Source organism: Nomascus leucogenys, chromosome 5, assembly GCF_006542625.1.
Source record: "Nomascus leucogenys isolate Asia chromosome 5, Asia_NLE_v1, whole genome shotgun sequence".
NCBI classification, from domain to species: Eukaryota; Metazoa; Chordata; class Mammalia; order Primates; family Hylobatidae; genus Nomascus; species Nomascus leucogenys.
The window spans coordinates 41,709,400-41,731,346 of NC_044385.1; the positions used below are offsets into that span (position 1 = coordinate 41,709,400).

General features: G+C 48.9%; 1 protein-coding gene across 2 annotated transcripts in view; it reads right to left on the reverse strand.

Annotated features, from left to right (window-relative positions):
* The window catches only part of KANK4 (KN motif and ankyrin repeat domains 4), an 85,915-nt gene that overhangs the window by 24,435 nt on the left and 39,533 nt on the right, over nt 1-21,947 (reverse strand). The window contains exons 3-7 of one of the 2 annotated variants that reach the window (XM_003265163.4): nt 14,112-15,995; nt 12,394-12,505; nt 9,573-9,791; nt 7,527-7,614; nt 2,304-2,523 (exon numbers count right to left, since the gene is read on the reverse strand). In XM_003265163.4, the coding sequence (XP_003265211.2) occupies nt 2,304-2,523; nt 7,527-7,614; nt 9,573-9,791; nt 12,394-12,505; nt 14,112-15,995 (2,523 nt within the window). The remainder of the gene's footprint in view (nt 1-2,303; nt 2,524-7,526; nt 7,615-9,572; nt 9,792-12,393; nt 12,506-14,111; nt 15,996-21,947) is intronic. The other variant, XM_030812495.1, reaches the window with a different exon arrangement.

The window sequence follows — 21,947 nt, forward strand, 5'->3', positions numbered from 1 at the left end:
GGCACTACCTTCCCAATGGCTTTTTTTTTTTTTTTTTTTTTGAGACAGGGTCTCACTCTGTTGTGCAGGCTGGAGTGCAGTGGCACTATCTCAGCTCACTGAAACCTCCACCCACCCCATGCTCAAGCGATTCTCCTGCTTCAGCATCCTGAGTAGCTAGGATTACAGGCATGCGTCACTACCACCCAGCTAATTTTTCTATTTTTAATAGAGACAGGGTTTCACCATGTTGGCCAGGCTGGTCTTGAACTTCTGACCTCAAATGATCCACCTGCTTCGACCTCCCAAAGTGCTGGGATTACAGACATGAGCCACTGCGCCCAGCCTTTTTTTTTTTTTTTTTTTTTTCTTTTTTTAGATAGAGTTTTGCTCTGTTGCTGGAGCTCTGTTGCTCTGGAGGCTGGAGTGCAGTGGCGTGATCTTGGCTCACTGCAACCTCCGCCTCCTGGGTTCAAGCAATTCTCCTGCCTTAGCATCCATAGTAGCTGAGATTACAGGTGCACGCCACCATGCCCAGCTAATTTTTTTTTTTTTTTTGTATTTTTAGTAGAGACGGGGTTTTGCCATGTTGGCCAGGCTGGTCTTGAACTCCTGACCTCAAGTAATCTGCCTGCCTCAGCCTCCCAAAGTGCTGGGATTACAGGCGTAAGCCACCATGCCTGACTTCCCAATGGCTTTTTGCTGTTTGGTTCCTACCATCCTCACCTATTACAAGCCCTCACTACCTCTCTGTGGACCTCTGGAATGGCCTCCTGTCTGCCCTGCCACCTCCTCTCCTGCTCCCTTCACTAACCCACCCCTACTGTCAAATAACTGTTTTAGAGAATTACGCTGGTTATGGAGTTTCCTACAAAAAAAACCTGCACTGACTTCCTGGGACCTTCCAAGCAGGGTTCAGCCTGGCACCCTAGGTCCTCCATTTCTCCATGTGGTGGCTCCAACTCACCCTTCCAACCTTAACTCCCATCCCATCCAAACTAGAAGCTTTCTGGTCTCCAGGCATTTTTCCCTGTCTAACCTCCATGGAGTTCCTTCTGCCTGGAAGACTGCCTGCCTGCTGGAGCCCTACCTGCTCCAGTGCACCTTTGCCACTCCCTAAACTAGACACGCTCTCATTTCAGTTCCTAAATCACATTCTCTATCTCTCTTTCATGAGCCACCATCCAGCTCCATCCCAATTGCTAGGCTGTGAGCTCCCAGGAAGCAGAGGGCTCACCTGGCTCACCTTTGCATCCCTGGTAGTAGCCAGTATGGATCTCATGTGTAGTGAATAAATATCTGATGAAAGATGAATGAATCAAGTTGAGTCAAATTGGTCAAATGGAGCCATGACCTTTGTTAAAAAGTATCTTCTGAAGATGGGAAAATGCCATTTTCCCTAGAGGCAGTACGGTATATAGCTCTGGAGGTGGACAGACTAAGTATAAAACCTGACTCTACCCTTGACCAACACTGTAACCTGAGCAAGTTTTATAATTCTTGAGCCTCAGTTTCCTTAGCTGCAACATGAGAACAATACCCACATCACAGGAATGCTGTGAAGAACAAACGAGGCAAACACAGGCAAAGTGGTCTAGTCCAGTTCCTGGAACACAGAGGGAACTTTCAACAGTGAAGCATTTCCTTGCCAGAAAGAAATGTGGTACAAGAATTGCCCTTCAAGTCATTCTATCAAAAAGACACCTGCATTTATATGCTATCACAGCACAATTCACAACGGCAAAGACATGGAATCAACCTAAATGCCCATCAACCGATGAGTGGATAAGGAAAATGTTATCTATATATAAAATAAATATATAATATATACACACATATACATATAATAAAATGTTATATATACATGTATGCACAGACACACATACATACATTCCACAGAATACTACTCAGCCAGGAAAAAGAACAAAACAATGTCTTTTGCAGCAATTTGGATGGAACTGGAGGCCATTATTCTAAGTGAAGTAACTCAAGAACAGAACACCAAATACTGCATGTTCTCATTATAAGTGGGAGCTAAGCCACAGGTACATGAAGACATACAGAGTGGCATAATGGACAATTCTACCACAGAGTCAGAAGAGGGGAGGGCAGAAGGCAATGAGGAAAAGCTGCCTATTGGGTACCACGTACACTATTTGGGTGATGGGTATACTACAAGACCAGACTTCACCACTGTACAATTCATCCATGTAACCAAAAACCACTTGTACCTTTAAAGCTATTGAAATTTTTGAGAAAAATTTTAAAAATTGCCCTGCTCTTCAAGGAGGGACCCAGACTGTATGAATGCAACCACTTCTGACCTGTCTCCAGCAGCAGCTTCGCAATGGAGAAGTTGGAGTGGGACACGCTGTAGTGAAGGGCCGTGTTCCCGTTGCGATCGGCCAAGTTGACAAGCAGCTTCAGGAAGTGTGGGGAGTGAGGCTGGACCTCGCAGAGGTAGGAGGCCACCACGGCAGGGCTAGACGACTTCCGGCTGGAGACGCGGAACCACTCTTGACTGACGGTGTTCAAGCTTTGCCTCTGGAACCGCAAAACAGACCGATTCCAAGAGGTTCCCCGGCCAGCAAGAGTTCCTCCCTTACACAAGGAAAGACAGCTTTGGCCTCTGTCCCTTCGGCTCCCTCCAGCTTGCCATGTGATTTATTCCTGAAGGGCTCAGAGCTGGTGGGGCTAGGAACGCAGCAACATACTTTGTACTTGTGCGATCAGCCCCCTCTGGGAGTGGAAAGGAAGACCGGGAGGACGGCCTAGTAACCAGTAACAAGGCACTTAACTGGAAAAAGTTTGAGTCTGCGGGAAGTTTAGCTCACACCCCTGGTATGCGCACAATTACAAAGGCCCTCTCCTTCCCCCTCACCCAGCTAGCCCACACTGACCTTGCCCCAGACTCCACTAGGACACCTGCGTGTGTTTAATAGGCATAGCTGGAAAATCGAAACATCTTACTAATGGGAAACATGCATGCGAAGGCAAACAACATCCCCAATTTATGCTTGAAATAAAACCCAAACAGGTGTGCTTGACGTGTTTGGCTTTTAAGCTTTGCAAGGACCTTGAGAATAAATGGTTTAAGAACCCATGGCAGGACCCTTGCTATCTGCAGCATTCAGCTCCTCTGGGACCATGAACGAGAAGAGTTCCAGAGCCAATGACATCAACTCTGTGTGTGATATGAGCTCAGTGTTTAAAGGGTATTTACCTAATGGGGAGGAGAAGCTATTGAGAAGTGATTATGATAAATGATTTCATACTCATGCCGGGAAGAGTCCTAGACTTGGGAGTCACTGAATCGATGTGACACAGTTTAATCCCTGGCTCAGCCGGGCACGGCAGCTCACACCTGTAATCCCAACACTTTGGGAGGCCGAGGCGGGTATATCACCTGAGGTCGGGAGTTCAAGACCAGCCTGACCAACATGGAGAAACCGTGTCTCTGCTAAAAATACAAAATTATCCAGGCATGGTGGCACATGCCTGTAATCCCAGCTACTCAGGAGGCTGAGGCAGGAGAATCGCTTGAACCTGGGAGGTGGAGGTTGCGTGTGAGTGCACCACTGCACTCCAGCCTGGGCAACAAGAGCGAAACTCCGTCTCAAATTAAAAAATAAATAAATAAAAATAAAAATAAATAAAAATCCCTGGCTCAGCTGTGGGACCTTGGAAGTCATATAACCTTTTTGATCCTTACTTGTCCTATTATAAAATGGGAGTAAGAGGGGGCTGGCCCCTTACCTTCCATGGCCGTACAGAGTGAGGTCCTTACACACCTGCTTCTTTCTCTAAGGTGGGGGTAAGGGAGACAGTATCCGGTGCTTTGATCCTAACATGGGTGTGGTGCCCGGCTTGCATATCCTCTGATCACTTTTCTAGAGCAGAATCAGTGGAATCTTTTGTGGCTGAAACACTTTTATAAATCAGAGTATCTCCTTTACCCATGGGATCTTCAAGAAAATCTGGAGAAAGATCCTAATATTAAGGAACACGGGGTGGATTTTGTTTTTTGTTTTTGTTCGTTTGGTTGGTTGGTTTCTTTTGAGACAGTCTCGCTCTGTGTCCCAGGCTGGAGTGCAGTTGCATGTTCTCAGCTTGCTGCGACCTGCACCTCCTGGGTTCAAGCAATTCTCCTGCCTCAGCCTTCCAAGTAGCTGGGATTACAGGCGCAGGCCACCACACCCAGCTAATTTTTGTATTTTAGTAGGGACAGGGTTTTGCCATGTTGGCCAGCCTGGTCTTGAACTCCTGACCTCAGGTGATCCATCCATCTCGGCCTCCCAAAGTGCTGGGATTACAGGCATGAGCCACTGCGCCCAGCTGAGTGGTGGATTTTGAATGAAGAGCTAAGAAAGACCTTAGTTCAATAATTCAATTAAGAATAAGTGACAGGAGTTTTGATCAACATCCACATCACATATTGGTTCTTTTTTTTTTTCTCTTTCTCTGTTTTTGTGACAGGATCTCACTCCAGCGCTAAGGCTGGAGTGTAGTGGTGCAATCACAGCTCACTGCAGCCTCAACCTCTGGGGCTCAGGTGATTCTCCCACCTCAGCCTCTGAGTAGCTGGGACTACAGGCACGTGCCACCACGCCAGGCTAATTTTTTGTATTTTTTTATAGAGACAGGGTTTTGCCATATTGCCCAGGCTGGTCTCAAACTCCTGGGCTCAAGTGATCTGCCTGCCTTGGCCTCCCAAAGTACTGGGATTACAGGCGTGAGACACTGGCCCTGGCCCTACATATTGGTTCTTTAGGGAACAACTATTTGCCAAATCAGCTAAGATAAAATAACAAAAACGAGTTGGGTAAGAAATAAACACTGATGAATTGATCGTTTTTACTTCTAGGGCTCTTTTGCAAAGGAGAGCAAAATGGCTTTTTAAAATGCTTACGGGTTGTTCCACCATGGGTCTTACAGCTGCTCTCATAACTTGGGAAAATGTGTCTGTGCCAATATCCCTTGATTAAAAGTAGAATCACTATGTGTTTAAATCTCTGTAAGCCATGAAGGTGTGAAGGAGCAAATGCGTATTGCTTTGTTTTCAGTCTCTTGACCCAGAGGTACACTTCAAGAAAAACAGTAATGACTACAGAATTAAACGTCAGGGTTTGAGAGGAATGCAGACATGCCACCCCCACCTTCATTTTATTGATGAAGAAACACAGAGGCCCTGAGCATCGAACTGACTCGCCCAATATCTCACAGATGAGGGTCCTGGGAATAGAACCTTCAGTTCCCATTCTACATGCTTTTCACACTCTGCCCACAGTCCTCTCAAACCACAGGGCCATCGTGAGCCTAAGCCACAGAGTTTGATGACAGACACTCATGGTGCATTGCCTAATGACACGTGGGAAGTGCCTCTGAGCCCCCGGCCTGCTTTCTTGTGCATATCCACGGGCTCCACTTCCTCAGCATGACCCATCACTTCAGACAGCCGTGCTTGGGTAAAGGAGAGAACACCCAGAGGAATGGGCCCTGGCCTGCACACTCACACCACTGCCTCACACTGTGCACGTACACTCCACCACCCACCCACCCCACCACCCCCCCCCCCACACTCCACACCACCCACCACTGTCACGCACTCACACCACTCACACCACACTCACACCACTGCCTCACTGTGCACCTACACTCACACCACCCACTGCACACTCACACCACTGCCTCACTGTGCACTGCACACTCACACCACTCACACCATCGCACACTCACACCACTGCCTCACTGTGCACCGTACACTCACACCACTCACACCACTGCACACTCACACCACTGCCTCACTGTGCACCGTACACTCACACCACTCACACCACTGCACACTCACACCACTGCCTCACTGTGCACTGCACACTCACACCACTCACACCACTGCACACTCACACCACTGCCTCACTGTGCCCCTCACCCACTCACCACCCACTCCCACCACCCACTCACCCACCCACCACCCACTGCCTCACTGTGCACCGTACACTCACACCACTCACACCACTGCACACCACACCACTGCCTCACTGTGCACGTACACTCACACCACTCACACCACTGCACACTCACACCACTGCCTCACTGTGCACCACTCACACCACTCACACCATCGCACACTCCCACCCCCCCCCACCACACCACTCACACCACTGCCTCACTGTGCACCACACTCACACCACTCACACCACTGCACACTCACACCACTGCCTCACCTGCCACTGCACACTCACACCACCCACCACCCACCCACCCCACTGTCACCGTACACTCACACCACTCACACCACTGCACACTCACACCACTGCCTCACTGTGCACCTACACTCACACCACTCACACCACTGCACACTCACACCACTGCCTCACTGTGCACGACACTCACACCACTCACACCACTGCCACTCACACCACTCCCTCACTGTGCACTACACTCACACCACTCACACCACTCACACCACTGCACACTCACACCACTGCCTCACTGTGCACGTACACTCACACCACTCACACCACTGCACACTCACACCACTGCCTCACTGTGCACTACACTCACACCACTCACACCACTGCACACTCACACCACTGCCTCACTGTGCACTCCACCACTCACCACCACTCCACCCCCCACTCCACCACCCACTCCCACCCCTCACACCACTGCCCACTGTGCACCTACACTCACACCACTCACACCACTGCACACTCACACCACTGCCTCACTGTGCACTGCACACTCACACCACTCACACCATGCACACTCACACCACTGCCTCACTGTGCACCGTACACTCACACCACTCACACCACTGCACACTCACACCACTGCCTCACTGTGCACGTACACTCACACCACTCACACCATGCACCTCACACCACTGCCTCACTGTGCACCCTCACACTCACACCACTCACACCACCCACTTGCACACTCACACCACCCACTGCCTCACACCACTGCCTGCACCTCACCACTCACACCCACTCACACCCACTGCACCACTCACACCACTGCCCTCCACCCCCACTGTCACCACACTCACACCACTCCACCACCCCCACTGCCCACACTCACACCACCCACCTGCCCTCACCCTGCCTCACTGTGCACTGCACTCACACCACTCACACCACTGCACACTCACAACACTGCCTCACACACAACACTCACACCACTGCACACTCATACCACTGCCTCACTGTGCACCGTACACTCACAGCACTCACACCACTGCACACTCACACCACTGCCTCACACTGCACGCTCACACCACTGTATTCACACCACTGCCTCACACTGCACACTCACACCACTCACATCACTGCACACTCACATCGCTGCCTCACACAGTACACTCACACCATTCACATCACTGCACACCCACACTACTGCCTCACATTGTAAACTGCATACTCACACCACTGCACACTCACACCACTGCCTGCCTCACACCACTGAATGGGACCAAAGTCACCCTGGCAGAGCTAACGTCTTAAACAGAAGGGAAATCTTTACATGACAATGAAAAATTAGAGTACCAAGAGCTGGTCCGTGGTGGTCCCAGTTTCTGGCAGATGCTGGCTCAGTGCCCGGCATGCATTAAGAAATTCTTCTGAGGGTTTATATCTAAATAAAACAAATATATATACACATATTTATATAATCATTCTTCATGTTGATAAACAAGACTTTCTCCTCCTCTTTCACATCTCAGCAGCTCAAAAATCCAAACTAGGCAACTGCCCTAGGAGGGGGCGAGCTTCAGAAATCCGGAGTGACCACGGTGTGCGCTGGTGTAACTTGGCTTCTGAACGCTTCTGAAGATGAGCCAAGTGTGTTGCCCATTTAATCCTGCTTTTGCCAGGGGCTGGGGCCGATAAGCAAAGCATTTAGGTGGGGGTCGTGGTAGGGGGTGGTGGACAGGCCTGACTGCGTTTCCTGGCATGCTGGGAAGGGGAGGCCTGTCTTTCTGACTTTGGACCAAACATTTTCTGCCTGGGTGACTGGAAAAAAAAAAATCAAAGAATCCAATCCATACCAGAAAATTTCTTCAGGTTATTCTTCCATGAAGGACATCATAAGTACTAATAGAGTCAGTAATATGAGACTCGTTGAAGCTGGGGTGTCCACAGTGACAAGCACTCTTCCCGTGTTGGTCTGAAGGCAGGCTCAACACCAAGAGGCCTCAGGTGAGGCTTAAGGGCGCTGGACACAAAGAAGCCGACTCACTTGGCCCATCCTTATCTTGCTGCCACGTTGGAGCAGCCGTGACCTGGGTGACAATCGGCTCCCGTTCACTGTTTACCACTCCTCCAGCAGCCAGGTTGGAGATGGTGATAGTGATGATAATGATAATAACCGTCTTGTTTCTACCATTTACTGAGAGCCTACTATGTGGGAGGCGCTGTGATAGGCATTTACTTGCTTTTTCTCATGTAGTTCTCAATCAAACCTATCAGGTTGCTATTATGCACATTTGACAGATGAGGAAACTGAGGCAACCATAGCTCAAGGACTTTGCCTAAAGTAACACCGTGGCAGAGGCAGGAATTGAGCCCAGGTATGCCTGACTCCAAAGGCAGTGCTCTTCTTTTCCTCCCGTAAGACCTCCCATCACTTTACTTTTATTATTTGTTCTTAAAAAAATAATATTTTAATTAAAATAGAGACAGAGTCTTGCTCTGTTGCCCAGGCTGGGCTTGAACTCCTAACCTCAAGGGATCCTCCCACCTCAGCCTTCCAAAGTGCTGGGATTACAGCTGTAAGCCATGTGCCTGGCTGCTCCCATCACTTTAAAAGACACATCACTGGCCAGGTGCGGTGGCTCACGCCTGTAATCCCAGCACTTTGGGAGGCCGAGGCGGGTGGATCACGAGGTCAGGCGTTCAAGATCAGCCTGGCCAACATAGTGAAACCCCGTCTCTACTAAAAAATATAAAAAAAATAGCTGGGGATGGTGGTGAGCACCTGTAGTCCCAGCTACCCGGGAGGCTGAGGCAGGAGAATCACTTGAACCCGAGAGGCAGAGGTTGCAGTGAGCTGAGATCGCACCACTTCACTCCAGTCCGGGCAACAGTGCAAGACTCCGTCTCAAAAAAAAAAAAAAAAAAAAAAAGACACATCACTTTAAAAGCCAGCATGGTCAACAGGACAGACAGAAAAGCTTATGGGTAACAATGAGAAGGACTGAGGCTGGGGTCCCCGCTCTGCTAGCCGCGTCCCCACACTTCCCTAAGTCTCTGTTTCCACAACTGTAGAGTGGGGAGGTCACAATAACTTCCGCCCTGCAGGACTGTTGAAAGTGGTATATAGGATAATACTTGTAAAGTCCTTCACAGTTTCAGCGCTAGGTAAATGTTGATTTTACAGGTAGATATCGGCTGTGACAGTACATCCCACGAAAGCAGGAGCCATATATCTACTTCATTCAACCAGTGCACAGTGTGGGCATGAAACAGAGACTTAAACAACACTGGCAAATGGATGGGTACATGAATGAACAAAATGATCGCATGAACGGGTAGATATACGCCCTTGACCTTTTTCAGAGGAACAAGTGCCCGCGTTTGTGTCCATTTGCTCACCTCTCGGCCTTGGAGTAGGGGACTTCTTCCCCAGGCCCACTTTCCTGGGCAGCATGGCAGGTGCCCTTGGGGATGCCCTGCCCAGCCTCGCAGGTGAGGTGGGCATCTTTGACGTGCTTGTGATCTGGGCCGTCACACTCCTTCTCAGCCTCGCTGTCAGACAAGTCCTCTGGGGAGCTGTCCTCACCACTGGTCTCCTCACTTGAGGTGGTCTCATACCTGGGTAGGAAACAAAGATCACTCGTCCTGTCTTTCCTGCCCAGTAACCGTGTCAACACCAGTGAGAGCTGGGTGGGCCTCGAGTAACACTCTGCAGCTTGCTAATCTCCTCCCCCACTCTCTACACCTGCCGGCAGGGTGACAGGCTCCCAGGAATCTTAGTGTCAGAAAGACATGCAGTAAAGGGCCCTGGCTCTGGTGCAGAGAAGCTATTTGGGGAGACTCAATTAACTGTGCTTATTGTCAAAATAATTAACTGTGCTCATTGCAGCAAACCCACGAGCAGCCTGTCCCCTCATTGGCTGATGCATTCGGTGATCTAGACAGGCCATCCAACGTTCTCATGGAAGCATTTGCTTGTGGAATCCTAATGTTAGGTCCGGAGAGGGGCCCAACTCCAGCCAAAACATCCCCACCTCCACCCTGAGTTCGCCAAGTTGCCTGCAAATCTTCACATCTCCGGGTGAGACCGAGACCTCCCTTCAGCCTGCTCCAGCCCAGCTTGCACCTGGCAAGGCACGAACTCTTCCATACCTACATCCAGTGCTCCGTGGGATACCCCAACACAGCACCTACCTGTCCTTGCTGCAGCCTGTTTGAACTATTGCTTGGAGCAGCAAAAAGGAGAGCACAGGCCACTTGACTCGTGGCCCTCTTTCCTGGTAGTGACCCTTACGTTCAATCATAAGTGACTCTGTTGAGTTGGCAGACCAGAGGCCATGGAGGAAAGTCCTGGAAGATTTATTGACTCCTCTACTGATATTCAACAGGAGATCCCTAATGGGGAATGCTGGTGGTAAGATGCTTTCAGGTTCTTGGGCCATTGGACACAGCCACAGGGACTGGTGGCCATGGCCTCCATTGAACCCCCTAAGGACCCTTCTCTGAATGGTGGCCTCTACACAAAGTCCCTGTGCTCAATGGATTTGCAAACTGAGTCTGCTCCCTGGTGTGCTTGCATTCTGTCTTACTTAAACCCCAGACATTTCTTCCTCTATTATGCATGGAACAACCTTTCATGTTAGTGATTAAGAGAGTGGAGGGCATATTACATTTACCAAACAGTGCTCATCTTGGAACTGCTTGCATAAAAACTTTGCCTGGAAGTTCACTTATTCATTCAACAGGAATTTATTGAGCACCTACTGTATGCCAGGCGCAGTTCTAAATCCTATACCAAAGTCCCTGCCCTGGTGGAGCTTATATTCTAGAAGGTAGAGTCAGAAAATGAACATGTGAACAAATATTATATTCAGGTAGTGATAAAAACAATGAATAAAATAAAAAAAAGGAGCCATGCGATAGAAGATAAGAGGAGTGGCTACTTTAATTAGAGCAGAAGTTCCTAACCTTAGTGGTACACTAGAATCATTTGAGGGTATTTAGAACTCCCGGTATGTGGACTGCACCCAGACTCATTAAACCAGAGTGTTCAGGGAAAGGACCCAGACACTGGGATGTTTTAAAAGCTCCCGTGGGGTTTCCAGCGTGTAACAAAGGCTAAGAATCACTGTACTGGAGTAACAAATGCTGAGGAATGTCCAGGAGAGGGGGCCTTTAGCAGGGAAACAGCAAGTGCCAGGGCCCTGAGATGGGCCTGACCTCAGCCCGTTGGAGGGAGGGAAGGCACGGCAGTGGCAAGGGCTAAGGCTGGGCAGAGCCATGATTTGGTTCTTCCACGTTTGGATGCAGACTGGGGACCATTGGGGGCGTTTAAGCTGGGGAGAGACATGACCTACACTAGGCTTTGAGATTAGGCTGATTCTCCTTTTCTGTACATGAATTGTGAAAGCACACGATCCCGTGTCAGATGTTAGTGGAAGTGCGAACAGTGACTCTCCTGTGACACCCAGTTCATCATTTTTTTTTTCTTTTCTTTTCCTTTTCTTTTTTTTTTAACTCAGGCTTCAGGGTTTGGGCTTCCACAGAATCCTGTGCTTCCTCGCCTAACAGAACTTATCTCAGCACATCAGCATTTCATCTTTACTTCTGTTATCTGTGAGCTAAACGCATGGACCTTTATTTATTTGACTTTTTAATCTCCACGACCGAGTGCACTGTTGGCATTTAATAAATGTTTGTTGAATGACTGATTTAGAAAATATTCTAAATCAAACATTCAATTCTATAGAATATATAAGGTTTTGTTCATGTTCTAAGTCAATAGTCTAGTTGTTTTTCTTCATCCCCAAACAGTTGGGTTTGGCTTGCAGGAAGTTAAAGAAAGAAAAAAATTAAATGGACGAAATTTGAAGTTCCACGAATTAACGGAATTTGTACTAGTTTCAGTTTTATGGTTCAGGTTAAATGTCTTCCTCTAAGGGCCCGTATACCCCCAAAACTCCCAGAAGCCACCTGGAGTCCTGGCCCTGGGGAAGATCAAAGCCAAGACATATTAAAAGCAGAGGTTTCAACAGACCACCACAGCTGGCAAGAAGCCAAACGCATGCAAACCCGAGATGGAGTTTTAAAGGGCCATTGAAATTAATTCCCTCGAAGAGGAATGAAAACCAGATGCCTCCCGCTAGGAAAAGAGAGTGCAAAGGACAATAGCAGGAGAGGTAGCAAGAAAGGCAGTCTGAGCTTCACAAGCGATGCTTACCCACCGTTAACCCCAACAAACTGAAGGTTCTTTTTGGTCCCATTACCTCCTGCACGGAAGCCATAGTCTTTCTTTTTCATTATGGATTTAAGGCTGGTCGACGGGGAGATCTCTAGGCAGACACAACATCACAGGTTAGAATGATCTTGGGGATGCATGGGAATGTAGCAAAACCAGGATATTGCTTTGAGGGGACAAGGGTTGCAGGTGTGTGGAGAGGTAAAGAGGGACAGGGAAGCAGATCATGTAAGTCAATGTTTTGGGGACCTGTTGGAGGAGCCTTGCTTTCTGCTCAATGTCGGGAGAACTGTCTCTGTTAACAACGCCCCTCTAGGTGTGCATGAAGAACTGTGTGGCGTAGGTGCCATTGTTGTCCCTGTCTTACAGCTGGGAAATCTGAGGCCCAGACTTGCTCAGTGAATGGCAGTGCAGGAGCAGAACGTAGGCCTCTGGACTCATGGTCTAGCACCCACTTCTGCTCAAGGGCACCTCAGTTGTCCTTCCTGGCTCACAAGTGCATATTGACACTAGGGTTGTGGGGGTGGTGATGACACCGTGCTCACAGTAGATACACGAGCAAGGACACAGATCTTGCATTGTGCTCAACAGGACGGGAGGCGGCTCCCAACGGGGAAGGCTAGAGCTAGCACCGAAACAATGAGAAAGCAGCCAAAGTGTGATTTGTGGCAGCAAGCAGACTCGCATGCTGCTCCGCAAAGCAAAATGTGGTTCCACTTTACCCAACAGTGAAGAGGGTTTGATCTGTTACAACAGGAAGTGCTGCTCAGCCGAAGGGCCCATTTCCATGTGTGAGCAGCACTCAATCTCCTGCCCCTGTAAACACACATGCATGTACACACACACATGCACGCAGAGAAAATATTCAGTGAACTATACCAGATATCAATATAATGCTCCTCCAAAACCAGGCTAGAGAAAACCTCTACTGTGCAGGAACCAGAGAGGAACACAGGAATGCAAAAGCCCAGGAAGAGGTCTGGAGTCCACGCAGCAGGGCCATTCTTGGCCCCAGACGCTGCCTTTGCACAATGCAAATGAGAACAGCCCCCTCTGGGTGGATGTGGTGCTGCAGCGCAAGGCTTGGCAAATGGAGTGTGGGCTGGCTTTCAACTCTCATTTGCCCTCCCTGGCTGGCATCTTTGTGCCCTGTGCTATCCATACAGCTGTAGTCAGTGGCCCCACAGTCAGACCCAACCTTAGAGCAAAGGCAGGAGTAGAGGTCCTGAGCCTCCACTGTCGCACACATCAGTTTTTATTCCACTGGGTTCCCGGAAGTACTAAACTCTTTTTTTCTTTTTTTTTGAGATGGAGTCTCGCTCTGTCACCCAGGCTGGAGTGCAGTGGTGTGATCTCGGCTCACTGCAACCTCCACCTCCTGGGTTCAAGTGATTCTCCTGCCTCAGCCTCCCAAGTAGCTGGGATTATAGGCGCCCGCCACCACGCCCCGCTAATTTTTGTATTTTTAGTAGAGATGGGGTTTTGCCATGTTGACCAGGCTGGTCTTGAACTCCTGATCTCAGGAGATCTGCCCACCTCTGCCTCCCAAAGTGCTGGGATTACAGGCCTGAGCCACTGCTCCCAGCTGCTAAAATCTTTTTAAAAACTCATTAATATAATTGAAAACCTTGTTCCCTCTGCCTCATCATGTGAAGGAGAAATGGCTCCCTGTCTCAGGCCCCTATATTGATGGTATTTACCCATCGGCGGGGATGAGGAGGAGGCCGGCGGCTCCTTGGGTGGGGGAGCCTGGGCCGAGTAGGCCGACAGCAGCAGGTTGAGGGAGCTCAGCAGCTGGCTCTGGATGCTGCTGAGCTTGGAGGCCGGCTGCTTGATGGTGCTGGCCAGCTCCGGGTACCCGTGCTCTAGGCAGTTCCACTGCTCCTGCAGGAGCTCCTGGATCTTCTTCAGGTACTGCCCAATAGTGGCATCCGTTGGCGAGCTCGGTGGCCTTCCCGGGTGCTCCTTCCCTGGGAGATCGGAACAGGCCTCCTCCCTCCCTGCTGGGGGAGTCTTTCTCTCGCTGCCCCACAGAAAGCCTCCTGCTCCCCTGGTTCCTCCCTGAGGGCCTTCTTCCTGTTCAGAGCCTGCTTCTTCAATCCTGAGTTCAGTGGAGAGGAAGCTATGTACAGAGGGGGTAAGGACCTGCTTGGGTCCCTGTGGCAGTGACAGCTGGGGCAGAAGCACATGTTCTGCTGGGCTCTGATTCCCTTGTTTGTGACCATCTGGCCCCCATAGGAGGCCATTCTCCTCTCCTCGGTGCCCCCAGCTTTCAGACTCAATGCTGCCTAGAAGGTTGACTTCAATGCCCTTGTCACACGACTCCCTGGTCAAGAGTCCATGGACAGGGTCAGTGTTCACCATGGCGTCCGTCTGGCCCTGAGTGTCTTTGGTGTTCTCTTGGTGAAACTGTCCTTCCAGTTGGGCTACAGTGAACTCCAGCTCTCGAATTCTTTGCTCCCTAGCCTTGACTTCCTCTTCCTGCTGCTGGAGGGCAGCTCTGACCTGCGCCAGTTCCTCGGTTCTTCCAGACAACTCTCCCTCCAGGGCAGAGACCTGCTGTTTCAGGCTAGAGATGCTGCCTGGATCCACCCCGGCAAGGCCCAGGCTTTCCTCCGTTACCCTGATGCCAATGCTTCTCACGTCCACCTCTACAGGTGGCGGGGGTGGAATCTCACTGATATTGAGCTCGATTTCTTCCAGGAGGAGCTCATTCTCAGGGATGGGTGATGGCAGAGGTGGAGGGCTTGGTGTAGGGGAGCCAGGGGTGAACACCACCTCTGCTTCTGTGGCTTTGTGTTCATCTTCCTTGTCCTCTAGAACTACAAGCTCATTCTGGAATGAGAAAGGAGGGCCTGGGAGAGGGAGGTGATTTGGAGCCTTCACCGTGCCCTCTGGAGGCTCAGCTCCCTCCTGGACCAGCTCCGGAATCCAAGTTGATGCTTGTGGGCTGGAGCTGTGGAAACCTGCCAGTCCTTCTGCGGGGCCAAAGGTGCCATCACAGACACTGCCTTCACCCTGAAAGGGAGGGAGGGCAGGAGGGGCGGGGGGCCCCAGGCTCAGGCCTGGCTCCTCAGAAGCCCTGCTATGCAGCAGCGTGGCAGGCATGCTGGATGCTCTCAAGAGCTGGGGCCGTCCACTCCCAAGGGTGAGCTCGGCATCCTCTGGCTCAGCAGCTTCCAGCTGCCTGGTGGCCTCTGCCAACAGGGCCCTCCTGTGGTAGCTCACCTCGCTCCCGCTGGTTGAGGCCTGGGGGGCATTACCAAGCAGCAGTGACTGGTTTTGCTCCTGTGTCCCAAGTGATGCCTTCCTTGGCACCACGGGGTACCAGTTTTGGAGGGGCGGGGCTGCAGGTGGGTGAGCCCCGCCGTCAGGAAGGCTGAAGTTTCGGGGCAGAGTGCTAAACTTGGCCTGTTTGGCCCTTCTGTGGATAGGAATTCTTTTGATGGTGTTTCCCTTCTCGATGTCATCCACATACTTGAGGAAGTCCAGATCTAAATGAAAGCCATATGGGGTCTCCACAGAGTAAGGGTGGCTCTTCGGAGGGTCTTTCTCTTCATCCACCTGAGAGGACTGGTCTTTGGCTGGGAGACATAAGATAAGTTAAAAAAAAAAAAAAAAAAAGCACAAAGTTAATTACACATTTCAGGGCGATGAGGCCTAATATCTCTGATTTTAACTTAACACTATCACATGAGACTTCTCCTAAATGTTCTAGCCTCTAAATTATGCTGAGATGCTCAGTCTTTTTGGCTGTATTGGGAAATCATCTTATTAAATCAACGTGTACTTAGCCAATGTCTGCAAGGAAACAGGGAGAGGGAATGGTTTCCAATTTGCAGTATGTCATCTGGGTTTCTACTGGGGAATCTGCCTGCAGACCAGCAAAACAAAATGGTCTCGTACTGCTTTTCTGGGTTTGAATCATATAATTGCTGAACTGAAGTGGCCAGGAATTTGCCAAATCAGGGTACTAATTGGCAATTACGGATATGGAAGGGTTTAAAGGATAAGATACACAAGTGGCTCAGCAGTACAAAAGAAATCTGCAAAAACAACCCTAACTTGCATGACTCAAATTGGTAGGAGTAAATCTTGCTAAAGCTGGAGGTATCAATGAGTTATGCCGTTTACATTATTTAAGCTTGTGCAGATGCCTGCGCCTCAGGTATGCACAGATTAGAGAGAGCTAGAGCAAGTAATCATCCACGGCCTACGCTCTTTGCATCTGAAAACTGCCTAGTGCTTAACAAACATGAAATTCACTTTCATAAACCCATGCCAAGTAAGAAAATACCTCCTTTGGCCAGGAACTCAATGAAGAAAGAAAGAGAGAAAGAGAGAAAGAGAGAGAGAGGGAGGCAGGGAGGGAGGAAGGAAAAAAGGAAGGAAGGAAGGAAGGAAGGAAAGGGAAGGGAAGGGAAGGAAGGAAGGGAAGGAAGGAAGGGAAGGGAAGGGGAAGGGGAAGGGAAAGGAAAGGAAGGGAAGGAAGGAAGAGAGAAAGAAAGAAATCGCATTTTTCACACACTGGATAAAAGGTGGTAACAGAGCCAATTAATGTCAAAAGGGACATTGGTATCCATCCTCCCAGAAGAATGGGACTTGACTTCCCAGGGGAACCCAGGCCCTGGGGGGCCATGATGATGAGAAAGTTCTCCATTACACCAAGGTTCCAGCATCTCCTTGCAGCATCCACCTGTTGACTCCAACAGAGGACACTGGAAACAAGCCAGTCCTTCGACTGTCTGCATCCATAGGGGCCTGTTGCCAAGCAACCTCTTCTTCAGGTTCAATAGTCTTTGTTTCTTCAGTATTCCTCATGTGACACCCCTAATTACCTCTGTGACATTCTGCTAAACAGGCTCTGAAAATACTGAACTCAGGAGAGAACACTAATGGAGAGTGCAGAGGTTCAGAATACAGATTCTGGAGCCTGGTCTAGATCTCTGCTGTGTGACCTTGGGGAAGTTACTTAGCCTTCCTATGTCTCATCATCTGTAAAGTGGGAATAGTAACAGGTAAAATAAGATTATTGTGAGGACGGTCGGGTGCGGTGGCTCACGCCTGTAATCCCAGCTCTTTGGGAGGCCAAGGCAGGTGGATCACTTGAGGTCAGGAGTTCGAGACCAGCCTGGCCAACATGGTGAAACCCCATCCCTACTAAAAATACAAAAAGTTAGCCAGGCATGGTGGCAGGCACCTGTAATCCCAGCTACTCAGGAGGCTGAGGCGGGAGAATTGCTTGAACCTGGGAGGCGAAGGTTGCAGTGAGCCGAGATCGCACCATTGTACTCCAGCCTGGGCAACAATAGCAAAACTCCAACTCAAAAAAAAAAAAAAAAAAAAAGAGATTATTGTGAGGACAAGTCAATTAATAATAAAGTACTTGGGACAATGCCTCTCACATGATAAACATTCAGCTTATCTTTGTGGAATCCCAAAATATAGACAACGGAAGCCCCATAACGGAAAGTGACTTATATGACTCACTGCTGGTCTCCACAAACATGTTGTGACTGGTTGATTGCTTGGTTTTAAGGGTAGTAAGCCCTAGGTTAAAATTACAAAATAGCTGTGATTCAATTCACTTACCTCAACCACCTATTTATTGAGCACCTATGTGCTAAGCTAGACCCTAAGGACACCAAGATGAATCAGGTTCAGCCTCTGCCTTCAAAGGATTTATGGTGAGGCAGGAGAGACACGAACACAATAATGCAGTAAGATAAGGAGAGTAACAGATGCATGCTTATGGTACATGCTTCTTCCCTGACTTATTTTTCTGGTTTCTGCAGAATTATTTTTTTTGGACTTGGAAAACAATTTTTCCTAGGTAGGAGAGGGATGAGTTTACACAAAAGTGACATAAGACTGGGTGATAAATGAACAAATAGGGACTTGCCAGGAGAACAAAAGAGTAAAAGACATTGTAGCAATTTATCTTCAAGATGACCACCACCAATTCCTACCCCCTTTGGACAAGCAAGCTAATTTTATATTTAAAGGTGGAGTCTACAATTCCAAGCCTTTGAATCCGGGCTGGCCTGTGACTGATTTAACCAAAAGAATATGGCAGATGCTCAGAGATCTTGAAGGCTAGGTCATAAGAAGCCCCATAGCTTCCACCTGGGTCTCTTACAATGTACACTCATTGGGAAGTGAGCTGCCATGTAAGAAGTCCACCTTTCCTGAGACTGCCATGTTGTGAGGAAGCCCAAACAGCCCCACAGAAAGGTCAAGTGGAGAGAGGGAAGGAAATGCCCAGCCAGCCCCAAGCAGTTCCAGTCATCCTAGCCCAGATGCCACGCATGAGTAAAAAAGTCTTCAGCCTTCATCTGACTTTAACTACAGGAGGGACCCCAAGTGAGAATCACTGAACTGAGCCTGTATTAATAATAAATTATTGTATTAAGCCACCAAGTTTTGGGATGGCTTGTTATGCAGCAACAGATAGCCAAGACAGAAAATCTAGATCTCCACAGAGAATGTGCAAAGGGATGGAGGGTGAAATCACACAGTATTTCAAAGTTCTATAAATGCAGCTGATATGGCCGGTACTTAAAACATGGTAGAGAAAGATAAAATTGGAAAGGACAGCAACAGCCAGATCATGGAGCAACTTGTATGCACGCGAACAAGCTTTGACTTTACGCTCTAGGTCATGGGAGTCACTGAAGGGTTTTAAACAAGGGAGTGACTTGGTTGAATGTGATTTCAAAAACAGCATCTTGCCAAGGATTAACAGAAAGGCAAACCAGAGGCTCCAAGATCAGCTGGGAGGCTGCTGACATGGTTAAGGTGAGAGGAGCTCAAGGCACTGGAGGGAAAGGGACAGGTTTAAAAAAGTTGCAAATGGTGGCATTTCCTGGGGCACATTTTCTTTCTTTCTTTCTTTCTTTTTTTTTTTTTGAGATGGAATTTCACTCTTGTTGCCCAGGCTGGAGTGCAATGGTGCAATCTTGGCTCATTGCAACCTCCGCCTCCCAGGTTCAAGTGATTCTCCAACCTCAGCCTCCTGAGTAGCTGGGATTACAGGTGCGTGCCACCATGCCTGGCTATTTTTTTTGTATTTTTAGTAGAAAGGGGGTTTCACCATTTTGGCCAGGCTGGTCTTGAACTCCTGATCTCAGGTGATCCGCCTGCCTTGGCCTCCCAAAGTGCTGGGATTACAAGCATGAGCCACCACGCCTGGCTGACCCACACAATTTTTTTTAAACCAACTTGCTCCCCCACCTTCTCATCCCCTCGCAAAGAAACACACTGGCAATATAAGATATTGCTCTCCATTAGTTTTCCAAGTTGCACTGGCTGTACTCTTAGACCTACTGGTCTGCTCAACAGCCCCCCAGATTATAAGGACAGGCCAAACAGAGAAGAGATATTTATCTAAAGTTAAGTAGAGAGCAGATTTATGACCTAGAAGGCAAAGAGCTCTCCTAAAGGAGAGGCTGCATTATTTATCTGCTTATTGCCTCAATTCACTAGAAATGCACCGATTTGCCCAACGGCCTCTGGGCACAGATCCAGAGCACAAATACAATCATAGCATAAAATAAGAAATAGCAGATTCAAAGGCAGAATCTTCCACAAGGGAGAGGAGGGCAAGTGAGGCTGAGCAGCTACCAAGGATGACAGGTTTAATAGCAGGTTTAATAGGTGCTTTCCTAAGCTAGCACACACACACACACACACACACACACACACACACACACACACACACACACACACGGTGATCCATCATGCTGCCTTGCCTGCCACCTGCCACTCTGCATTCCTTCTTTTTCTCCCAGCACAAGAGGAATGCTGAGCTTTGATGAGGGAGTTTGAGCTGATATGCTGAGAGACTACCCTCACATGCGGCTCTGCTCCTATTCATTCTACCTGGTGACAGGTATGCGGGAGCTCAGAATTCCAGGCACTGGGCCAGGGTGAGAATCAGTTAGGAAGACCTGACTCTGTTCAAAATGAAATTCAGATCAAATAAACCAATGCATGGCCAACCTGACTGGATTTGAATCCTGGCTGTCATCTCCCACTTGTGTGATTCCGGGGCAATTATTTCATTTCCCTCTGCCTCGATTTCTGCATTTGTAAAGTGGAGATAATAACGCCTAACTGACAGAGTTGTTGTCATTATTAGCACGAATGCACTAGAGAACACAGCCCAGAGTAGGCGCTCAATGAAGGACCCTAACAGCAAGGATGGGCTGGTTCTGAATGCGGCAGGCGAGGATTCATTGAGCATATGCTGTCTCCCTACAGCTCAAGAGGGAATGAGAGTCCAAGAAAATAATTCTGGAGAAAGTGGGAAAGTGAGTCTGGGGAGAAGAAAAAAGAAAGATAGAGGAGGCTCAGAGCTACCTGGAATTCCCTAAGGAGTCTTGCTTAAGAGAACAACAGATCACTAGATCCTTGTATAGGACCTACAAACACAGTCAGCTTCAGAGTTACCCACAAAGAGAAAAGGGGACTTCAAGGGGACAAGGTAAGGAGGGAGAACCACAGTAATTATCCGAAGGGACAATTGAAGTAAAGCAGGTGAGCGAACCAACCAGAGGCATTTAAAGTGTGAAAGAGAAGTTCAAAAGCCTATAATTCAGTCTCTGAAGTAAATGGGAAAAACAGAAACTAGAGAGAAAGTGGCTGAAAATAAAGCCAGAAAGAAGGGTAGTAAAATGAAACTCTTCCAAAGGCCAAGGCAAGGAGGGAAGCCTTCCCCTCTGGGAAGGCTTGTCCCTGTTCTGGGAGGCCCATAGCTGAAAGGAGGGAGCCTTTCTTGAGCTCATGTGGGCAATCACGTGGACAGCAGACCTCCCCAGTGTGCTGAGAAGGGACTGAGAGGCAGCTGGGCTAACAGGCCCCTGGAGCTTTGAGGGAATGAGTGGGCGTTCTGTGGGACCACTGCCAGGGATGCACTGAAAAGGCAGCTCTCTGGGGAGAAAGGCAACTATTGAAATAAATGGGAACTGCATTTGGAAGAAGAGGCATGGCGGGAGCTAATGTCAGGTCCCTAAGTCCTGCGCCCGTGAAGGGCCATGTGATTCAAGGGGAATTAGAGGCTCTCTTTTTCCTGATACATGGTGATCTAGAAAAAAACATTTCATTAGAAGTCAGGAGATGGGGGTCTAGACTGTGGCCTTCCACAAGTTTCCTTGCAGACAGGAAGAGGGGCACATGCAGACATTCATTATGCTAGGTAGTTGTTACTCAACAACTTTCCATGCATTATGTAATTCAGTTCTTTACCAACCCTATGAAATAGTATTAATACCTGTTTATAGACAAGGTGTGGTCAACTGTTTGCAAAGATAGCCACAGTAATATCTGACCCTTGGGGTACTCCTCTACCACACTGACACTGGATGGTGGCCTTATGACTTGTGTCGGCCAGTGGGTCAACAGCAATATGACATATGCAGAGATTGGAACATTATCTGCACATTGGAGTCAGTCTGTTCTTGTGTTGTGCTTGAACTCTTCTGCCACCATGTGAACAAGCCCTAGCCAACCTTCTGGACGACGAGAGACACGTGGTC